This window comes from Tachypleus tridentatus, chromosome 9, assembly GCF_004210375.1.
Source record: "Tachypleus tridentatus isolate NWPU-2018 chromosome 9, ASM421037v1, whole genome shotgun sequence".
Lineage (NCBI taxonomy): Eukaryota > Metazoa > Arthropoda > Merostomata > Xiphosura > Limulidae > Tachypleus > Tachypleus tridentatus.
Window position 1 is genome coordinate 86561784 of NC_134833.1, and position 25011 is coordinate 86586794.

At 33.5% G+C, this 25011-nt stretch overlaps 1 protein-coding gene across 6 annotated transcripts in view; it reads left to right on the forward strand.

Moving 5' to 3' along the window:
• The window catches only part of Coq8 (ubiquinone biosynthesis protein COQ8, mitochondrial), a 68507-nt gene that overhangs the window by 35525 nt on the left and 7971 nt on the right, over positions 1–25011 (forward strand). For all 6 annotated transcript variants that reach the window (XM_076455505.1, XM_076455508.1, XM_076455506.1 and 3 more), the window contains exons 8-11: positions 11036–11117; positions 12512–12605; positions 17037–17178; positions 20337–20444. In XM_076455505.1, the coding sequence (XP_076311620.1) occupies positions 11036–11117; positions 12512–12605; positions 17037–17178; positions 20337–20444 (426 nt within the window). The remainder of the gene's footprint in view (positions 1–11035; positions 11118–12511; positions 12606–17036; positions 17179–20336; positions 20445–25011) is intronic.

The window sequence follows — 25011 nt, forward strand, 5'->3', positions numbered from 1 at the left end:
GTCTTGTGCAGTAAAGGATACCAGTGATGATAGGGCTAACAATCATGTCATGTGCAGTAAAGGATACTAGTGATGATACGACTAACAATCATGGCATGTGCAGTAAAGGATACTAGTGATGATAAGGCTAATAATCACACCTTGTGCAGTAAAGAATACCAGTAATGATAGGGCTAACAATCACATGTCTTGTGCAGTAAAGAATACTAGTGATGATAGGGCTAACAATCATCTCATAACTTTATATGCATTTTCTGAAATTTTTAAATGAACATAAGGTAACATTTATGTATACTTTATTTTCTATTTAATCGACTGTTCTGAGACTATTACTGTTTGTTTTTTTAAAGCATTAACAAATTTTTCTTACTTGTACTCTTATTTTACAAAGACTCTTGCACAATTCTTTTAATGTTGTGATATTTCTAGATCTAAACAAGCCCTAACTGTTAAAACCTTTGATATAACATCAGTAGATTTTACTAAGTCAGCTTGAGAACTGTTTTCCTTATCTTTTATGAATTAAAAATTAATTCAAACTGCAATATTTTCCCTTTGTATAGTATTCTTACTTGAATGCCAACATTTTAACCCTTTGAGTAAAATGCTACCACATTTTTCTAAATATTCTTATTGCTGTGTAACTGTTTTCTGTTGAAATGTAATGAATAATTAATCTCTGTATAAAAGGTGCTTTTTAAAGGTTCATGTACGACTGTTTACTAACATGCACTGTTATTTTTGAAATATTTAAAAAATGTATTATCCATTGATAAGTCCAATACTGGTATAATAAAAATCTGTTATAATGCTTAATATTCATTTAGTTGATTTGTGTAATAAGCATTAAGATATTAAAATCAGTAAAATTCATGCATGTGGGAAAAATATTTTAGATAACAAGAATTTGTGCATTCAAAAACTGATTAGTTTGTCACTATTAACCCTAAAATCACAGGAACCCCTGTACTGAGCATGTCTTGAGATTTTATATTGTTACATTCAAGTTGTAATTAAGCAATCTTACTACCAATATATTCCCATGAAATTAACATTAAGATGTAAATTATATTTCAAAGTCTTAATCTGTCTCAGCTGCAATTCCTTTACTTCAAAAGAAACCTTAAGGATAAATTCTTCAACTTCTTTGAACCACAAATTTGCAAAATTATAACTTTTCATCTCTGACACTTAAATAGTTCTTCTTATACACTCCACCTTGATGTATAGGCCAAAAATAAGTTAATTGCTCATGTTATATATTTTTCTTTCAAGCTCTTTATGTGATATTGGGAAGAAAGAGAAATACGTTTTCTGGAACTTTTGATGAGTGCCACACCCACTTTCTACAGTTACAGTTGCAATTTCTGAGCCAATTATAGTTGGTTGAGTAAGATGTTTGTAACTAATATAAAGTCCACATTCTGAAATACTATTTTCCAACAGTTGCTTTAATAGGGAACTGGTTAACTGCTCGTACCATTGTTGCTACTTGTGTCCACACTAGCATTTTGTTATTACTCACTTATAAATCCCCTTAGTGTGGGTGTCTGTACGTGGTGAGGGGACCTCTCAGGGAAGGTTCTGTTCTTTCAGTTTGCCTACTCTGGGATATAAACATCCACCCACGTGTCTACCCTTCACAGTTTGCAAACTGTGAAGGGGAGGAGAGGATCCTGGTAGTTGAAGGGTCCAAGCCAAACACACAACTTTGGTCTTGAATTCCTGTAAAAAGGCAGCCTTGGGGTGGCCCCCCTTTGGTAAATCGGCTGGTTCGCTCAGGTTAAGGTCAACCAAGTACCAGTGTTGGATGTTCTCAACAGGTCTTGTGGACATTGTATCTCATGCTGGTGTTTGGGTATAGTGCTCACAAAACCTTGGTGTTGCTGCAGTGTCCTTGTTTGTCATTGTAGTGCACCCCCTTCTAGGGTTCCATGATGGGTGGGGTCAGTGGGTGCCAAAATTTCTCTTTCTTTATTATGGATACTCTAATTACAAATCTTAAGAAAATAGTGAAAAAACAGTCTGTAGGTAAACGATCACATCTCGAAGATTCTGAGCAGCAATCCTCACCATCTGTACCACCTGTTGTACCTCATTTTCTTATATTGCATTCACTTTCAGACAAACCTTTAGGGCAAATATCTCCCTTTTTCATTCAGAAGGGACAAGAGGGACTTGCTGGCTCTCCAAAGTCAGTAAAGAAACTTCGATCTGGTGATATATTGGTGTAAACATCCACATCTCAACACAGTGAACTCCTCTTGCATACTACTTTAAATTCATCATGAGGAGTTACTGTTGAGAGGGGTTTGAAGAACATCCCAGAGTCAGAGATTCTCGCTGGTTTCTCCACCCAAAGAGTTTCTGCAGTGAGGTGTATATCCCCTTGCAAAGATGGAATTATGGTGCTGACAAATGTCCTCATTCTCACATTTACGTCACCATGTCCGCCTGCCACCATCAAGGCAGGTTATCTTAATTACAGAGAACAGCCATACATTCCAAACCCTCTCCGATGTTTCCAGTGGCAACTGTTCGGTCACTCAAAGATGTCATGTCATGGTTTCTTGACGTGTGCTCATTGCAGTGGCAAAGACCATGATGCCTACAAGTGTGAAATGGACCCTTATTGCATCAGTTGCAATGGCTCTCACCCTTCCAACTTTCATTCTTGCCCTAAATGGTTGAAAGAAAAAGAGATGCAGCATTTGAAAACAATTCATAACATTACTTATCCTGAGGCTAGAAAATTGCTGTCTGTCACCTCATCTCAGATGTATGCTGCTACACTTTGTTCCACAACTACAGTGGGAGTGCAGACAGATCTCTCTGCCTCCAAAAGAATTGTTCTCATCTCAAAATAAATGAAAAGTATTTTGGCCTCCATGGTTGAAAAAGTTGATGAATCAACTTCAACACCTATCTTTGTCCCTAATATACATTCTAGCCACTCCCAAGATCCACATCCTTTGGTTCCAGGTACAGGCATTTACTCAGGTACATCTTCTTCCCCCACCCCAAGATGCAAAACAATCATTTGTTCACATCCTCAGTTACTGAAATTCCCTTCCAACAGCAAAGACCTGCCCAATCTACCCAGGGCAGGATCCATAGAGGTCGATAGACATCCCTCAAATGAAGACAGTAAAGAAAAAAGACGTGATAGTAAACAGAAAGGTTCTCCACCCAATTCACCTACACATAAATAAAAATGGTCACCTTGATACAATGGAACTGTTGAGGTTTACGTTCTAACCTGGATTACTATATTCTTTGAAACTTCGTTCTTTACCAAAGCATTCCACCTGGGGTTGTGTTTTCCTTCCTTGGTGGGCCATACTTTTTCAGAACAGACAATCTGCCATTGCTTCTTTTGGCCTTCACATTCAGGTGCAATTGGATGAATTGGGTCTGTCCTTGGATAACTTTGCAGAATCCACTGGTCAGCTCATCCCACCATGGCTTATTATAGTCCCTATATGTGACCTTTCTTTAAGTCATCTGAGAAAAGCAGATACTCCAGATTGGAAGTACCATCTTTTATTTACTGAACATCTTTTGAACACTCTTTCCATTCCAATATATACGGATGGTTCCAAATTAGGTGACTATGTGGGCTCTGCCATGGTTTGTTGCAGTTTGGTGGTTGCATGCAGAATCCCCTCTACAGCTTCTGTGTTCACTGCTGAACTGTATGCCATTTCTCTTGCCCTTGATATTATTGAAGCTAAGCAATACTTCAACTGCACTATTTATACTGACTCACTTAGTTCTCTACTGGCCCTGGAACTGCTTCACATTGGTTCACACCCTGTTTTCTCTGATATTCAAAACTGACTGGCCCATTTCTCATTAACATCTACTTCTATCCAGTTTGTCTGGATACCAGGCCACATTGGTATTTGCAGGAATGAGCATACAGACACGGCAGCTAATTCTATCTGCTCTGGCACTATCACCACTGTGCCTATTCCATACATGGACTATGGTCCTGTATTCAAGGCTTGGCTCTGAGCCAGCTGGCAGTCGACTTGGAGTGAGCAATGTGAAAACAAGCTTTTCCAAATAAAACCCTATATTGGACTTTGGCACTCTGTTCCAAGATTTGTCCATAACATTAGACAGTGTTATTGGTGACAGTGACACTGTCCACCTTGATTAATTTTTTAATGGCCATTAATCTTTTTAATGTCATTTAAGTGTTTTATATTTATTCATTAAACCTTTTTTATTGTGGTTCCCTTTTAAGAGTTCAATTTGAAATTGGAAAATGGCCGTAACATTAAATAACTTGACACCAGGACTGGAAAGGCCAACTTTAGGTGACATACGCTGCTATTTGAACTATCCGTTCATCGTCCTGGTGAGTTATTATTACAATTTTGCCACATGTCTTTTAAAACTTTTATTATTTTACATTTTGACAATGGCCGTAATGACACATAACTCGGAACCAGGACTGGAAAGGCCAACTTCGGGTGACTGACAGTGGTTCTTGTACTTACCTGTTAGTCTTTCTGGCAGGTTATGATAATTACCATTATGCTACAGAAAGTCTTTTACAACTTCTCTTACTCTGGTTTCTCTCTTAACAATGTAGACTAGATGTCAACATTGGTTTTATGCTATTTATGTTTTTCAAATCTGTTTTGTTTTACTCTCATTTCCTTTTATGAATTTTACTACAATTACTTTATTTTTTACCTTTTTATCAGATGTTTGGCACAGATAGCCTAGCTGCTTTGTGCCATAAAACACTAAATCAACCAACCAACCAATCTTGTCTGGATGACATTAAAACACTAATTGCTTCCTACCATCCTTTATGTCTTTCCTTGCAGGAAACATTTCTGAAACCTGCTGATACATTCACCTTTCAGCAGTTTTCTTTCTACAGAAGTGACAGGCTGTGTGATGGATGAGTGCATGGAGGGATGGCACTGTTAGTTGATCAGCATGTGCCCACCCTGTCTTTGCCACTTGACACACCCTTGGAGGCCATAGCCATCCGTGTTTCCTTGTGTCATACCATCACTGTTTGTTCTCTCTACCTGTTGCCTGGAGAGACACATGATCAGTCAGACCTTGATGCTCTCATTGAACTGTTGCAGTCTCCCTTTTTCATTCTGGGGGACTTTAATGGACATCATCCCCTCTGGGGAAGTGCTGATATTGATAAGAGGGGTTGCTCTGTAGAGCATATGTTCTCTTATCACAACCTTTCTCTTTTCAATAATAGTTGTTTTACTTATTTCCATACACCTGGTCAGTCCTTTACTGCTATTGATCTCTCAATTTGCTCCCCTTCTTTATTCTCCCATTTTTCATGGAGGGTTGACAATAATCCACAAGGCAGTGATTATTTTCTCACCGACTGGCCCATTTATCTCTAATATCTACTTCTATCTAGTTTTTCTGGATAATAATCCATGTTGGTATTCGCAGGAACGAGCTCGCCGATACTGCACCTCAGTCTTTCTGCTCTGGCACTATCACCACTGTGCCTGTCCATACATGGACTATGGTCCTGTATTCAAGGCAGTCGACTTGGAGTGAGCAATGTGAAAACAAGCTTTTCCAAATAAAACCCTATATTGGACTTTGGCCGTCTTGCTTTAGTAAGGATCAGAAAGAGAAAGTTGTTCTAATTAGACTACGCATTGATCACAATTTTTTAACTCATTTTCTTTTATCTGGAACTGATGTGCCAGTGTGTAGTTTGTGTAACACTCAGATCACAATAAGCCACATTTTACACTCTTGTCGACATTGAGACTTTTAACAACAGCACCATTTTAAAAATTTTCTGTACCAAGGTTTGTCCATAATGTTAGACAGTGTTATTGGTGATGGTGACACTGTCCATCTTGGTAATGTTTTTAGTTTTAAAGGCCATTAATCTTTTTAATGCCATTTAAGTTTTTTAATTTATACATTATATTTTTTAATGTGGCTTCCTTTTAAAAATATAACAGTTCATCTAGTTTGCTTTGAAATTAGAAACTAGCCATAATATTAAATAACTCGAAACCAGGACTGGAAAGGCCAACTTCAGGTGACTAATGCTACTGATTGTACTATCAGTTTGAACTACCCATTAGTCATCCTGGCGAGTTATTATTATAATTTTACTACATGTCTTTTAAAACCTTTTTATTACTTTCCTTTTTGAAAATGGCCATCACGTCAAATAACTTGGAACCAGGACTGGAAAGGCTAACTTCAGGTGACTGATGGTGGTTTTTGTACTTACCTGTTAGTCTTCCTGTTGAGTTATGATAGTTACAGTTATGCTACAAAAAGTCCTTTACAACTTGAATTACTGTAGTTTTTCTCTTAATATTGTAAACTAGGTGTAGTAAACATTGCTTTTATGCTATTTATGTGTTTTTTAAACTTTATTTTACCTTAATTTACTTTTATAAATTTTACTAAATTTACTTTTAACATTTTACCGGATGTTTAGTGCAAATCGCCTAGCTGCTTTGTGCCATAAAACACTAAATCAACCAACCAACCAACCGATTATTACTTCAACAACTTTATAGGCCTGGATATTGCATCAGCCATTTTGGGCTATAAATAGATTCACTTTAGATATGTATATGCTACAACATTCCAAGGATTGTGTGTTGACTCCACAGAAAAAAGTAGTCATTGTTTATTTGAGCAAATAGGGACTTTCAACAAGACATTGCTCGGAGAATTAAATTTAACTAGCCCACTGTGAGTACCTGGGTGCAGAGATATAGAGACTGACTGTGTGGATTGGTGAAAAGGAATCGGTAAAAAAATTTGCATAACATCTAAATGCCATGTTCTTAAATACATTAGTCTGCAGGATTGACTGTTATCCACTGATCTCAGAAAAGCATAGCAGGAAACTTGTACATGTGTACAAGCATATGTATATGTTTATAATGGATTCATGGGTTCTACAGGTTCTTTCAGATTGTTTTGTCCTTCAATTCCTTTCCCTCACTGTTTCCTCACTCCCTTGTTTCTTTCAACCAAGGGATCCTGTTTCTTGCCGGCATCTACAAGAGGCAATTTTGGACTTTTGAAAGAGACCATTGAGTTTGGGGAACCTTCTCAGCCAGAGTTTTTACTCCAGTCTGATTGCCATACCACAAAGATGAAAGAGTGGCTAACAGTTATAGTTTTATCTTCCCTGATCTGTTTCCTGGTCTCACCCAAATTCATGAAGGTGTCTTACTTAACTCTGGTTGTGGAAGATGAAGGTCAACAAGTTGAATGCCTTGCTACACATTCTCATTTCCAGTGCATTTCAGCATTTACTCTGTTTTATTTATCAGTGACATATTTATCAGTTTTGGGCTCTACCATTTGATCTGGCCTTGACTCTTAATACCTTCTGCTGAGTAGTCAGGTCATTTGCTTGACTTCTTCAAGCCAGGGGCCTTTGTTTCCATCATTATAAGGTTGACTAGGTGCTTTTGGTTTTCTTTCACATTAAATCTGCAGTCCATACTTAGTTTCTTCTTCAGGAGGCTACCAGAGTGGATTGGCTCATCAAGGTGAAGAAGTTGTTTCTCACAGTCACACAGTATCTGAATAATCTGGGTGTGTTTTTCAATTATCTCAACAGTCAGGCCCAGTTTTTTCCTCTTAGTTTAGCGGATATAGAATGTTTTGTTTGCAATCTGTTGGCCTTTCCTTCTCCTATAGCATGAAAAACCCTATCTCTTTTAGGGACATGGACTTCTCTTGAAGCTCTCATGCCCCTTGTTAAGCATCACCTTCAATGCATTTTGACTGTTGGAGCCTCATTTGAGATTGCCCCCCAGTGGCTCAGCAGTGTGTCTGCAGACTTACAACGCTAAAATCCGGGTTTCAATACCCGTGGTGGGCAGAGCACAGATAGCCCATTGTGTAGCTTTGTGCTTAATTCAAAAAACAACAACAACATTCGAGATTCCTTAGATGCTTCTATTACCTTGCCTTTCCACTTACAGGCCAGCTTTGTTTGTTAGATTGGACAAATACTACAATTCCAAATTCTTCTTCCACCTCCTCAGATGGATTGTCATCTTTATGCAAATGCTTCCCTTTCAGGTTGAGGTCCATATCTCAACACTCAAGAGGTTTTGGGTGATTAGACACTGGCTGAATTGCCTCTACATATCAACATCTTAGTTGCTGGTGGTTCATTGTATTCTGAATTATTTTTTTGTTGGATGTTCAGGGGCATATGATGATGGCCCACTCTGACAATTTCATGGTGCTATCTTATATCACTAAGTAGTGTGTAACTTGTCACAGTATCTTTGTTCCAAAAGTTGAAACTCCTTTACCGAGCCCACAACTAGCATATTTTAGTTGCCATGAATCTGAAGGGTTTTGGAAAATAAACAAACAATTGTGTTTTCCATAATTGTTTGTTTCTTCTGCAGAATCCTTAAATATCCCAGGACCTATCCCCCATTACCCTTACAATGTGGATTTGCCAATTAATTAAATTGTTTATTCTTCCCTTTTGTCTAAATAGTGTCACATTTTTGAAGATGTCATCCTGTCAAGGCTTTCAACATTCCTATCATCTGCTGAATGTTGGTTCACAGTGTCTACCATGGAACTAATGTACAATTCTAGATGCCATCCAATATTGGATGAGGTCAAGTTACCACTGTTGTCTGTCACATCTTAGCCAATTGACACTCAGTGATCCTATTAATAGGTAATACATATTTTTCCACCTTTTATATTTGCAACACAGTCATAAAAGAGGGAGAAGTATACCTGGATCAGATGTGGTGCAGTCTTCGACTGAGGTGTGATATTTTCTTTTCTGGTTCTATACCTCATGGTCCCTGTTTGAGCACTTCCTGAAAGCAGATAATTTTTTCAATGTGGGATTCTAGTTACTTTGTGAGAAGAAGGAAGATATTGTATTTGAATTAACCTGTTCAATTTCCCTTCACATTTTTCAACCAGCCTCCCCACTTCTGATGATATGTGGTGTAGGTCCTACAATTAATCTCAAAGTGATTAACAAGTGCAACTTCTTGAGGTGGTTTCCTATAGATGGTTAGGGGATCTCCCAGAGAATGTTCTTGTACTTTCAGTTTACCTCCTTTGGAATGTGAACATTCACTCACATGTTTGCCATGCATGGTGATTCTTGAAGGAAAGAGAGGATTCTAGTGGTTGAGGGGTCCAATTTCAACACACTACTTTAGTCTTTAATTCCTGTAGATGGGTGTGACCCCAGGGTCAGTTAACTGGTCCTGTTGGGCTAGGATCAACTGAGTACCAGTGTTGGACATATTCAGTAGTGTTGTGTACATTGTGTCTGATGCTGATGTTTAGGTATAGTGCTCACAAAACATTATTGTTGCTGCAATGTCTTTGTTTGGTATCAGAGTGCATCCCCTTATAGGGCTCCATGGTGGATGGAGTCAGTGGGCACTGAAATGTCCTCTGTTTATCATAGATACCCCAATCCATAAAAAATAAAATAATGAAACTGAAAAAAAACAAATAAGTGGAAAACAACCACACATGGACAGCTCTGTTACACAGTTACCATCACAGTCAGAGTCATTCTTTGTTCATTACTTGAAAATCCTTATGGCAGATGTCTCTTATTTATTATTCAAAAGGGATTAGAAAGACTTGCTGGCTTCCCCCAGTCAGTCAGGAAGTTGCACTCTGATGACATTTTGGTGGAAATATCTACACCACAATACACCGAACTCCTGAATTTGAAAGCCATTGGGGTTATAACCACAAGGCTACTCCCTGTGCTACTTAGAGTTTCTCAAGAGAAGTTATCATTGATAGCAAATTAAAGAACATTCCTGAGTTGGAAACTCTTTTTGGTTTTTCCAGTTAAGGTGTTTCTGCAGTGCACCATATCTCCACTTGTAAGGACAGAATTATGCTGCTTACAGATGTTCTTATTTTGACATTTACATCATTGTATCCACCTGCTACTGTCAAGGCAGGTTACTGAAACTGTAAGGTACAGCCTATATTCCTAGCCCTCTCTAGTGTTTCCAATGTCAGGGCTTCAGTCATTTGAAGGCATCTTGTCATGGGTCTTTGACATGCCTATTGTGATGGCAAAGACCATGACATCTACAAGTACTAACTGAAACCTCACTGTGTTAACTGTAGTGGTTCCCACCTTTCTTACTTTCATTCTTACCTGAAGTGGGTTGAGGAGAAAGAGGTCTAATGCTTAAAATATTTAATATTTCCTACCCCAAGGCTTGGAATTTACTGTCTCCTACTCCATCTCGGGTATATGCTGCTGTACTATATTCCACTGCTACAGTGGGTGTGCAGACAGATTTTACTCTTTTAAATTTTTAGGGCCATTGACTTTTTAAATTCTATTTAAATTTTTGTCCTGCTTTTTGAAGTTTCTTTAGTTTTACTTTGATTCATTTTTAATTTCATAACTTATTTTACTTTTATGTTTGTTTTTTACTGGTTGTGTGGCACAGATTGCTCAGTTGCTTTGTGCTAATAAATATCAACTAATTGACAACAAATGCAAAAGTTGAGAGGGCACTGGTGATAATAGGAGTTGTGTTGCATTCCTGTTGATTTGTAAAAGCTGCTGCATATTCAGTTACATGTGGATATGGAGGATTGGGAGGTGGAAGACAAGCATTAAAAATATGTGCAGATAGTGAGCAGTTCGAATTGATAAACCTATTATGTGAGTATAAGTATCTATTGGAAATACATTTTCAGTTTAGGAACATGTTAACATTCGGATGACTGAAATACAAGTCAGCTTACACCATACTATGTCTGTTACCATTTTTTGCTAGTTCTGACACCTCCACAATGCAAGATTTCATAAATTATTTCAGGAACAAATAAAAGTGTGAAGAGACTGGGTAGTGCAATAATTTTTTCAGTGTAAATAATTTTTTGATTTCCATATCTACATGTTGCATTTCTGTAATATCAATTTAACATAAAATAAGATACAGAGGATTTTTATCTGTTAGAGTAACATTTCAGGCATGTTTAAAACATATTTTTCTGACATTAGTATCCTGGTGTTGCTGAAAGCATTGACAGTGATATTGACAATCTGATGGGAGTATTGAGTGTATGGGAGATTTTACCAAAGGGTAAGTACAGTCTTCATATTAGTATTTAATATAAGAGTATAATGAACTGGTATTATAGAAATCTAATTTGTTGCAAGAAAAATGTTACCAAAAAATTTTTGTACAGAATAAATTTGTGAAATTAATTTACAGATACTTATTTAATTATACACAAACAGAAATTATATATTTAATTTTTTTTTACTATGTAACCAAATTTTATGGAGTAAATGTGTTATGAAAGGCTTTAGATAGATCTATATTATTAGCTGTTTAAAGCTATATTTGTTTGTTTTGTAACTTGTTAAGATGGCTGGACTAACCACATCTAAAATTGGGACAAATGAGTTCAGTCAAGTTTTATTACGAAGAAATGGAATCACAATAATACATAAAGATTTTTCTTAAGTATAATAATTTTATTGATGTTTTTTCTTCACTTTTCTCTTAGTTAATTCACTATAGATTTCAAACAAGAGACACGTGTGAATAACGTTTCTTCTACATATAGCTTCTCAGGAAACTACTACTACACCAGCTCTCTTGAGTTTTAATATTGTAATAGTTAGACAAGCACTGAGCTACTGATACTACATAGTTAAGATATTCTTTTGGCTTACATTTTGAGCATTGTAGAGTGGGATCTGGCATTGAGTGAAAGTAGTATCCCAAACAATGACTTTGTGCAGGAAGAAGTGAATCTGAAATTCTAATTCTTGCTTTTCTATTAAAATATCCACAGCAAGATGAGAAAGAGAAATTTTATAAAAAGTTTTATGCATTATAAACTGAAGGTGATTCTTAATAAAATTTAGAAGGCTTTTTGAATGTTATTGCTTTATTAGGTTAGGCATTTTAAACCGATATAGGGATTTGGCCCTCCACTGGCACAGTGGTATGTCTGTGGAAATACAATGTTAGAAATCAAGTTTCAGTACTTGTGGTTGACAGAGCAAAGATAGTCCATTGTGAAGCTTTGTGCTTAACTTCAAACAAAAATATACAAGGATTTGAACTACGAATTAAAATGAGATGATGAATGTAAAACAGAAATTTCTCAAAAGTTAAAAAGAAAAATGTAAATGAAATTAATTTATTACATTATGGAAATAAACAACCTACAAAGTTTCTTTATTGATTAAAACATTCTCTTTCAGCCTGTTATCTCTTTTCAGTGTATTCATATATACTTATAAATAATTATTTTATTCAAATTATTTAAAGAGTTACATTCAGAAATTACTTAAACAACTTTATTATCACTGGGTGTCAGTAAATTTGAAACTGAAACATCATTTATAAATTGAGTTCTAGCATTATATAAGTTTTATCTTAATATAAAAAGGATATAGATAAATCAATTCTGAACCTTCATTTTTTTTTCTATGTCATGTTGTTTCTCTGTTCATCTGTAGGTTTATACGTTGATAATCTGATAGGCGTAGCAAGGAAAGAACTTAGTTGGGAAGTAGATTACAACAGAGAAGCCTGGTGTGCAAAAAAATTCAAGTAAAAATTCATGATATTAATTATTTCTGTTTTCCTTTATGACTTAGTTACTGGGGTGTTACATTGTTAAGTGAAATCTTATCTTTTTAAGTTAACCAATCATTTTTTATGATTTTTTTCCCTGTGGAAACTCTGAATGTATTCACTTTCTCTATTCTCTTTGGATCTGCTTTTGTACTGAGATCACAAAGTGCAAGAAACGTATTTCCTTTCATCATGATAAGCAAAACAATCTGACTACCTATAGAACCAAATCAGTTAATAGTGTTAGGGTTACAATCAGAAGTGTGTGAAATTTCAATCATTGTTTGTTCATACATTTATAAATATTTTGTTGAGCCTCAGAAGAAGTGTTTGAAATTTCTATGGATTGATACTTTACATATATATATACACCCTAGAGAAAGTACCCAGGTTATTAGGTTGATGTATTCTAGATGACTGTGTGTGTATGTGTATTCTGAACCTATTTTAGCATATAAGAACAGCCAGAACTATTTAAAACATATTCTTATTGTTGAGAAACATGAAAAAAATTGTAAAAGTATAATAATAATAAAATTATTATAGATAATTATAGATGCCACTATATGTCAAGTTATCTAACCTATATAAAAGACAGTTTATGTTGCATCATATCTTGCTTGATTTCTCAAAATAAGACAAGTCATGAAAGCTAAAATACACTTATCCAGATAGAATAGTTTAAAGCCTGCCTGTTATGATTTTAGTGATGGGGTGCAAGGGTGTTGCTGTGAAATTAAAGAAATTAAAAGTAAATCTTAAGTAAAGATGTAATGTGAGATAACCTAGTCTACAGCCAAGTGTATAAAATTTATCATGGAAGTAAAAATGACAATCCAATTTTGAGTTTAAATAATAAAAACAAATAATAAGAAACAAATCTCTTTAATCACTGTAGACTCTGAATTTAGGAATCAACAAAATATACATTTCATTTTATACTTTCAGTAAATAGACTAACAATAATATTAGGTTACATTTTTGTTTCTAAGCAGTATGACATAAAAGCTATTGTTGGAACACATTTTTACTAAAACTCACTAGCTTTTATATATATATTAAAAGTTGTTATATAAAGAAATACTTATTTTCTATGTGGGTTTTTGCTTCCTTCCCTCATTAAAAAGATGCACATGCTCTTATGCGCATGGTTAAGATAAATAATAAACCCCAGTTGTACTCCCTTAGGATCCACTTAGTATGAGGGCAAACTTTCAAGTTTCTAGGTTATTTTCTCTTGGAGCTATAGTGGACACACACACAGATATCCTTTTATCATTATAGACTTCACTCAGGTTATTTTATTAGGTTGATTTATTTTAGATGACTGTGTCACTGTGTGTGTTCAGAACCTATTTTAGCATAAAAGTATAACCTATATACTTGTGTTACTTCTTTACAGGATGTGGCTTGCTTATAAAGGTAACCTTCCCACCGACTTGTCCTCCAATTTTAAGCCTAAATGATAAAAAAAAATCTCTTTACTTAATAGAGCCTCTAAATTAGAAAACAATTATTATTTGTTTCAGTTTTGTAGTTTATACATATTTTATACTTTCAGCACATAGCCTCTGAAGAATATTAGGTAATGCTTTTATTGCAACATGATATAAAAGTCATTGGTGGAATGCATTGTTACCAAAATGCACTGGCTTTTTTCTATATTAGAAGTTGTTATATAAGGAACCACCTATCTTCTATGCAGTTTTTGCTAGATTGTTTCATTAAAAAGATGCACACATTTCTCTGTTATTTGTAACTGTAATTTGCAATATAAGGAACCACTTTTTTTCTATATGTTTTTTTTTGCAGTTTCCCTCATTGAAAAGGTACACATGCACGTGGATGAAATAAATAATAATATCCAAGTGCAGACCCCATTATAGGTGCAAAATTCCTGGTTTCTAGTTTATTCCCATTTGGAATAAACAGCTGTTTTCCATGTGATTTTTGTATAAAAAGATATGCATGTAGATAAGTAATAATACCCAGGTGCTTTTTTATAATGATTACAAAACACATTCAAATCAACAATATTTTGATACTTTTCACTATGATATAGGTTTAGTTTATCTCTCTCTGGTTAACTTGTGTTTAGGGTTATTGATGAGGAGAGGAATTATTGTGAACCATTATTACCTAATAACACATATTGATTAAAGTGTAGATGAACGGACCTCCCTTGGACTTATATTTTGAGATTAAACAATCTTTGGAATAGTAAGTTTATTTATTGTACATATAAATATTCAATCACAGTTGAGTGTAATTTATCCCATATATTTGTTTTTAACATTCTACTACACTGTGTTTTGGAAAACTTCTCCATCCCACTCTGTATTTTTCATATTATTGCCTTGCTTTGCCATGCAGTTTTAACAGTTGGTCAAAGATTTTTGCCACATAATTCACAGATTTTTGTATCACACAAATTGACAGAAGTTTGTACTCATGTAAGTTTCAGAGATGCCAACCATTACAATTTGAGCGTAATCATTACGATTTTGGTGTATACATTACGACTATACGCTCATACAGACAAATATTACAACTTGTTGCAACTCCCAAATTATTATGTATTATATAGGTCTATACAATAAAGTGATAAATTGTTTTTTCAGGGCTTGAAAGGAGTGAAAAGAAAATTTCTAGTGAAATACAAATAAATTTTGATAATAAATAAAAGACATAGTCCAAATGGCTACTTGCAATAATCATGTATGTGCTTGAAATAATAAAAAATATTTGTATCTCTGACGTCTACCAATTGTTTGAGTGCGGTGCTTCTCCATACTGGGTACGTGGGGGAATCCACGTTAGCCAATCAGAGCTCGCATAGATGGGTATTTCTCGTTTTCTAAGCAGCATAGAAATACCAATGCAGTCATTCACAAGATGGGAAAAAAAGAGGCCTTGTTCACCAAATTTTCTTGTTTCTGGCAAGTCTAAAAGGACTAAAACTGTGAATCAAATATTTAGGAAAGAGTATAGTGCAAAATATCCAATCATTGCATCAAAAGTCAGTGACAGTCATGCGTTTTGTACAGTTTGTCGCATCAATTTTTCTGTGGCACATGGCGGGATAAACGATTGTTCCAGATATACAAAATCGGCATTTCACCAACAAAAGGCTGAGGCGAAGACAAAAATGATGCAGATAACGACATTTATGAGTAAGATGTGTATGCAGTCAAATGCACAATGTTTTTATAACTCTTAACCATCCAGAGACATTCTCATGAAAGCAAAGGCTGCAACAGCTGCAAAACTATTACAATAAGTGTCATAAACATGATATAAACTAGTCCTTACACAAAGGCTTTTTCTGCTTACTGTTTGTGCATGTTCAATGTTTTACCAGTATGTTTGTTACTCTGAACTAAATAAAAGACATAATTTCAAAATAATTTTTTAAATTTATTTATTAAATGCACAAAACACAGGCATAAATAAGCAGTCTATAGCAGTAATAAATAATGATAGTTATAATAATAATATAATAATAAACAGCTTAGAGACATTGGTCAGACGTGATAGCTGCAAATGATAAAGGGCTCTGTCTACAATCATTACGCTCAGTCATTTGAAATAGTTGGCATCTCTGGAGTTTGTGCTTGTAAAAGTATATCTGTTCAGCTCAGGGTTTACATGTCTTATCAGTCACACTGTAATAAAAAAAAATACTTTATTTTCTTGTTTATGAGGATCAATTTGTTTACAATGTACTGACCACCATATTTTAGATGCCTAAGCCATCCAAATGCAAGCTTACATGTATCTTCGATACTCAAAATTTCAATTTTGCTGGCCAGATCAATCGTCATATCCTATCACATCATATCATATCATATCACATCAATCAATGTAGCATTTAGGGAAATAGAAGCATGCTTGTACATGTTAATGGGCCTGGGGTTTCCATATTACTTGTATTTTCTTGCACTTGCCTTGTATCTATTTTTAACAAATATACATGCACATATAGACAAAAAAATATATATATAGAGAGAGACCTTTCACCAAAATCATAGTTTTATTTTTTCTGTTCTAGAGTTCTGCCATATGGTCAGTTTTCTGATTTAGAAAATTTCAGAAATTTGCTGACTCGTGGAAAAACATGTCACTGCAAGACTTTTATCCTATGGGATTTGAAAAATGTTCAGAATAAATTTGTTTTATATTATGCATATGTATTTACATGGTTTATATTGGCTCATTAATCTATGATGTAATTTCAAACATGTGACCTTTGTTGTTTTTCATAAGCTAACTTTTGTTTTTTTGCCACAGTTTTGATTATCCTAAAATTCCTGAAAATTGACAAATATACAAATTACAAGTTGCTGTTTGTATATTATGTATTTATTGCTTCATCTTGAAAACATTCATGATAATTTTTATTTTCAGAGCACTTCTAGACCCTTTTCCTGAATTTTTTGTACCTGAAGTTATTGAGGAGTTAAGTACAAAAAAGATTTACACATCAGAATTAGTCCATGGGACACCAGTGGACAAATTGATAGAGGCTGATCAAGAAACAAGGAATAAAGTAAGCTGCTGTCTTTCACACCCTCTCCCAGCAGTAAAAATTACATTTTGTTCCATGAGTAGCATATCATTATACACCCAGTGTCTGACATTTCTGTAAATTAATTTTCAACTAGTTTTATTGTGAGCTGTTGTGCTGTTTATGTGTAACTGTTCTTAGTCATTGTTACATAATATAAAAGAAAAGTAAGTGAATGAGTACTAATGTATAACTTACAAATTTTTTCAGAGTATGATGACAATTCTTTGCTCTGAAACTTGCAAACATCCTTTAGTTTGTAATATTAAAACATCTGCAGGATAATTTGAGTTTTTTGTATTCCAGCTGTTCTGTTATAAACTCTTTTCACACTGGAGGAAATGTCACTGGTGTCCCCTGATTTTTTTCCTTATTACAGTGAAAATACTTAACTACATTATATGACATTTTGTAAAACTTACTGAATAGTATCTAGTGTGGTTTAAAAGTAAGAAAAAATTTGATTTAATTTGGTCTATTGTAAAATTTTCAAAAGTTTTTTGAGACACTTAAAAAAATAGATACCATGTTGCTCCTAATTAATACCCCATAGGGTCATTGCAAACTGCAGAGGTATTGATTGAGACTAACTAGGTTGTATGATAATGCTTCTATTATAAGAAATATATATCTAAAGTAAGTGGTAGCAAACATAATCTGTTTATTTCTAACTAATCATACTTACTATTGTAGTAAATATGGTAATCATTGTTTATAAATGTCGAGTGTTCATAACTATGAAGTCGTTCTGCCATTTACTGGTAACTTTCTGTGATCAGCACTGCCAAAGCAGGTTTGAAATTTGTTGCTATGGCCAAATAAAGGCAGGGAAATTGTGACCTATGTGACATTTACCATTTATTAGTATTGCTTGCTGGTCTCTACAATGGGGGGATGGGGAATGAGGTAATAATTAGAGAGGGAACAGTATGGTGCTTCATTTTAATTTGGATTTTAAACTTTTAAATTTTTCATTGGAAAATTCAGGTTTATATATCTAATCAAATTTTAACATGACTGATATTCATAAAAATGTTAATTTTGATAGTTTATTTTGCTAACTGCAGTAGTCATCATTTTCTCATATAAATCATGAAAAAAACAGTGGAATTGGTTTATTTGTGATGTACAATCTGACCTGTAACAATGATATAAGGTCAGGCAATAAGAAGATATATTATTATAATATGTAAGTACTGAACTGCTTACACTACGTAGAACTAATATATGTGATAGTGCATGATTTTGTAGGAATAATGCAAACTTTGAATTTTTGCACCAAAAGTAAGTTTTTTTTCCATAGGGCCAATATATTTTGTGTGCACAAAGTTTCAATGCACAAGATCCAATTAAACATATTCTCATGCACAAGTGAGACTGCTGTGTAATGTTCAGTAAATTATGCTCTGCAGGGTTGTAGCAGTTGAGGTAAATCAGAAGCTTTTGGTATTTCTGTGGCTGTATGTTTGTTTTAATGTAACTTTTTGAAGAGTATTATACTCGCAATGTTCAGTGAAGTTCTTTCACTTATGAAAGAGAAAAGCCATCATTTGATTGATGTGGATATGAGAGTAGTTTGTAATACACAAGTTTTAAGATGTAGAAGTCAAAAGTCATCTCTTTCTGGTCTGTGTTTTCATCTGTTGTTGGAGTATTTGACAAACAACTGTAATGTAGCTGGTAACATGGAAACTGATATTTTTGACTCAACAAGATGCAAACAGAGTGAAAAATCTTTAAAACTACTTTATTCTAGTCTCAAAGCTATTCTCATGAAATTAGCATACAGAATAAAAAAATATATATACATGTAAAAACGGCTCATTTGGGTTGAGAAAATATTTTACGTAAAGGAGCAAACAATGTTTTGACCTTCTGACAATGACCGTAGAAGGTCGAAACATTGTTCGCTCCTTTACGTAAAATATTTTCTCAACCCAAACAAGCCGTTTTTACATATGTATATATTTTTTCTCTACAAGTGAGTTTTTTCAACATCACTGATTAGCATCCAGAATATGTGTGTATATATGTGTATATTTATATGTGTATTTGTGTGTTTAAGCTGAAATCTCCATCAGTTGATGGGGAATGTTTAAAGCAATGTGAGTTTTAACAACAATCACATATTTCAAAGTAATTTGAACATAAACTTTATCACAAATTTATAAAATTATAACAAAGCTTCTTCATAAACAACATTTGCATCTAACTTTCCATATACCAACAAATAAAGATTTTGAGATGATTCTACCCTACATTTCATTGAGTATGTGAAAAGCATGGTTGTTTAAGAAACAATCCAGCAATTTTCATGCTTTGATCTCAAATCCCTTTGAAATATTTAACACTGTCTAAAGTTTCAGCCTTCCAAGAGTGTTTGAGACTAACTGAATAGGTTGTGAGTAATTAACCAACAGGCTTTACAAAATAGAAATAAGGTTAAGTTCAATTTTGACCACCTTTAGGACATTCCCCATAATTCATAGTGTTTACATACAATTTTAGTTAATAGTGGCCTAATAGGCTCAGAGAAGTTAGTGTGCAAACAAACTTGCATTTTGTTTTAAGATATATATATATATAGCTGCTTGTATGTATATATAAAGTTAAAACAAGTAGGTGATAGAAAGCACATACAAGTAGGCATTATTGATCGGATATGAACTAACAATTTAGATGTATAAAAAAGAAGTTATTAAGGTTATAACAGTTCAGTATTGCATTATTCAAGTATAGATTTCAGTTAAGCAGTAAATGTTTAGTATGTGTTTTATAACACCATAATTTTTGTAATTTCTCATAAAATCCTACTATTTATATCTTTAAATTCTTTACTTTGGTACAGAATATGAAATATGTGGGAACAGAATAATCTTGTTTGACCAATGTTTAAAGTGAATTTGAAAACTTTAACAATTTAATTATGATACTAATAACAACTGCCACATTAAAATTCACAGATTATTACAGAGTTAAAAATTTATTATTAATTTAGATTACCTAGTGTTTCAGACAAATATGTAATGATAATTTCTCTGCATAAGAAAACTTGAATCTGCATAAAGTTATACTTCTTTTTTATGCACATTTAAATATGAGTAGAGATATTGATACTAATTATTTTCATTGTTTTTAAGATCTCAGAATGGCTCTTGAAGCTGTGCTTAATGGAGCTGTTTGTGTTCCGATTCATGCAGACGGATCCAAACTGGTCTAATTTTTTCTACAACTCTGAAAATGACCAGGTGATTTTTGTTAGATTTATTGTTATTTATTTATTTTATGTCATATATTAATTATTATTATGCATTGTTACTTACTATATGATTTATGACTAACCTAAATCTCCTAAACTTGCTAAACTTCATATATTATTGTTGTTGAGATTATGACTAAAAAAGATTCCTAACATCAAAGATATTCACTCAACTAATGAATCAATACATTCTAATCATTGTAGGTTTTTGTTTAATGACTTTGCATATACCTAGTCAGACTGATTTATTAAATTGTCTGTGTTACTTACAGGGTTATTCTTTCTGTTTTATGTAGGTAGTTTGCTTTGATCATAATTAATTAATAATAATGCTTCTTTGTAAGTTATGGTGAGCAATATAGAAACAGTTTTATGTAAAGTACTGTTTTTAATTCTCACTACTATTTTAACCTTTATGTCTCGGGTACAAAGGTGAAGCTATTTGATTAGCATTTATTTCAGGATGTATCTTCTGAATCCACAAACTTTTCTTCATGTATAGCATTTCTTTGCTACATACACTTCTCAAAATGTTGAAGTGTTAAGAAATGACATTTGTGTTGCAGTCTTGTAACCAGTGATGAAAGGTGGGTGACTGATTGTATGCTGTGTTTTGTGCATAGTTTTTATTACATGAGCTCAGACAAAGTATTGTAGAGCCCACATAACCAAAGTTACATCTTGACATGCAAATTTATATATTATGTAAAAACAGTGTCTCATAAGTATTCTGTATTTATATTTGAAATAATTATTTAAACAAAGCAATGGTTAGAAACACTTCTGAATTTAATGCTATTGAATGATTACCAGTAATTGTAAAATAAACTACTTCTTTGTTTTCAACTTGTTTACTAGTTTTTAGGAGTGTACTACAAACCTCTTAAATAATTCTTAAAACAACATAAAGGTTGTTTTACAGAAAAAAAAAGTTTTTCTGTACAATTAATTGAGAGTGTTATTAAGCTCATATAATTCTGAAAATATATAATTAAAATATATTTGAAAAAATATATATTAAAGATATAAAAGATATGATTAAAAATTTTGGATTCCTAACAAAGTTTATTTGAACCTATAGAAAATGAGATTGAATGTAAATGTTTTACATGAATGTGTAGAGTATACTTGAGTTCCAAAGTTATTGAAGTTTAAATTGGTAAATTATAAGTTAAGATCTAGTAAGTATTATAAATTTTCACAAAATTTCTTAAATTTAGAATTGATACATAAATTGAAATTATGTAAACAATTGCAAAATAAATGGATGAATTTGAAAGAAATTGTCTCAGATTTAGATTTCACACTTTTTAATAATGTGATTGTTTATCCTAAAATTAAGATTTTGAATCAAACAAGGTTTAAATGAAAAAAAGTTTTACGAATTCAAGTGTGAGAATTTAGTGTGCCTACATTCTTAGAAGATCCTGCATAGGTCTTTCATAATCTCTCAGATTATCAGTTAATTCCAGCTGAAAAGAAGGATGTTGTTACAAAGTTTCTATTTTCAATTACCCCTAAAAAATTAGATGATGTAGAATATTCTTCTAGGTTTGGACAGTTACTACAGAAATTATATATATACCAACAGATGAGGAAAATATTTGATTTTTTAACATATTTACTGAAATGTCAGGTCTTGCACTTTCAGGATACTACAGTTTTGACTCAAATAAAATTCAAAGAATTTATCTAAAGAACAAATTTTGGATTTAAAATATTTAAGCTTCTTGAAAGTTTAATAATTCTTGAACCACATGAAGGGAATGGTGTAGTAAATTTGAAGAAAAAAAAGATGATATACAGTTTTAACTGTTTTAAATGATAATACTAAATTTAAGAGATTTTATGATCTGATCCTACAGTAACAAAAGAAAGGCATTTAAATAATTATTTGTTAAAAAATTTAATGAGAAAGAGAAGATGTGGTGTTGGATGACATCTATAATGACATTAGACTAGTTGGTTCTCATTATGAAATATATGAATATATATTTATTAAAATATATAAATTAAATTATCTCATCAGATAAATTGTGTCAAGTGTAGATACCTTTGCTTACAAGCTAGCAGTTTTTTTAATATTGTGTAACCAATAAATGGATGGTAAAAAATAGGTTTGATGAACCAAAGATTTATCAAAACCAGCTTTTGACAAACATGTCTGTATTGCCAGTCTTGACATCAAGTCCTTTTACATAAATTTACCATTAAATGACATACGAGGGCTGTTCAAATAATACACGGACTGTTTGAATTGCACGGCTCCAGTTGGTTCCAGGGGAATCCGCTTGGTGTCGCTAGGTTCACACAGATCAGCTGATTATGACGCCATTTCCTGATTGCAGATATCTTCATTTGTGTATTAGCTACGTGGTTTTAAGTGAAGTGCGATTTTTTTGTTTGGCAGATTTCAGAATGAATGACCTGAAGGAGCAACGACTTGCTGTGAAATTTTGTGTTAAACTTGGAAAATCTGCGACTGAAACTTTTCTTTTGCTATGCTTAACATGGCTTACAATGATGTTACTATGAAGCGTACGGCATGTTTCAAGTAGCATGAACATTTTAAGGATGGTCGACAGTTCATTGAAGATGATGAGCGACCTGGACACCCTTCCACGTCAACTGACGACCCACACATCGACAAAATCAACACCCTGGTGCGGGCAAATCGACGACTGATTGTCAGGGAGCTTGCTGAAGAGTGTGGGATATCAGTTGGATCTTGTTACGAGATTTTGACTGAAAAATTGAAGATGCACCGCGTTGCTGCGAAATTTGTGCCTCAGAACTCGTGAGTTTTTGGCCAAACACTCGATCACTGTTCTTCCCCACCCCCACCCCCCCTACTCACCTGACCTTGCTCCTTGCGATTTTTTCTTGTTCCCCAAACTCAAAAGACCCTTGAAAGGAAGAAGATTTGAGACGATTCCCGAGATTAAGGCAAATGCGACGAAGGAGCTGGAGGACATTACAAAAGAAGCGTACCAGGACTGTTTCAACAAGTGGAAACACCGTTGGGATAAGTGTGTACGTTGGGGAGGAGAGTACTTTGAAGGGGTCCCAGACCTGTATCTTCTAAATAAAGTACATTTTGTTTTATGACGTCAGTCCACGTATTTTTTGAACAGACCTCGTAAATGAGTTAAGTAATAATTTAGTGTTTCAAAATTTAGATGCTGTTAGGGTATAACAAGTACTGTATTCATAAAACTACAAAAATTGGTCACCGAAGAGTCAATTGTTTTTTAATGGTGTCATTACAAATAGCTTGATGCAGTGTCTATGGGTTTAAGTGTTGCAACATGTTTGGGTAATTCATTTTCAAGTTTTATGAGGAAAGTTGATTAAAAAGTTGTTTGGTAAAGGTTAATCCTTTATACTGTAAATGTGTTGATGATACTTTTTTACTTTTTAAGAAAAAATCTGATACCCAAAGATTAAAAAATTATCTAGACAATCTGTATAGAAATATTATATTTACAGTTGAAGAACAAACAGTTAATAGTTTACGTTTCAATGATACTGTTAATTTAGAAGTTTTGAAACTATGTACTATCATAAGCCAACATTTAGAGGACAATATTTTAATTTTAAAACTTTTTTACATTTTTAATTTGAAAAAAGAGTAACTCATAATTTAATTCATTTGGCTTACAACATAGTTAGTTGTTTTCCTTCTTTCCATAAAGAAATACAAAATGTAAAGGTTGTTTTATTAGGGAAAAAAAACGTTTTCCTGTACAATTAATTGATAATGTTATTAAGAATTATTTAAAAGGTTTGTACATTTCTAAAATTAGTAAAGAAGTTGGAAACAAAGAAGTGGTTTATTGTATTTTAACATTTACTTGTAATCATAGAATTAAGGGGAAAAAATTAGATCTATTTTGAATAATAAAATTTACTCTGATGTTAAGTTCAGAATTCATGATGACAAGAAACACATTTGAGTAAAAATCTATTCTCAAGATGGTATGGGTGTTAAAACTTTCATTAAAATAAAATAAAATGAACAACATTTCATCTTTCTTAGATCATTTTCAGGTTAACTTGAGGAGATCGAAACACGATTCTGTACTTTATTGTAATTAAAATTTTAATACCCATACCAGCTGTCTTGAGAATACGTTAGTTCAGAATTATCTTTAAACCTTTGCTTTATCTAAGTAGTTATTTTGAATATAAAGACAAGATGCAGTAACACATTGCTCTTATATTGTACACATATTTACATGTCCAAGTTGTAACTTTGGCTATATGGGCTCTACAACGTCTTTTTAGAGCTTACATATAAACAGGCATCTACAAAGCAAGGCATATAATCAGATTCATTCTTTTCCATTGTTTAAAGGACTGATGCAATTGTCACTTCTGAACACTTCAACATATTTGGGAGTGTGTGTAGCCAAGAAGTGCTATGCACAAAGGAAAGTTTGTGGATTCATAAAGTATGTTTTGGATTAAATGCTAATCTTTATGTCCCCAAACATTCTATTAGACATTGTTTTACAAAAGTGGACTTTTTTTTTCAAGTACTTTGAACTGAATTT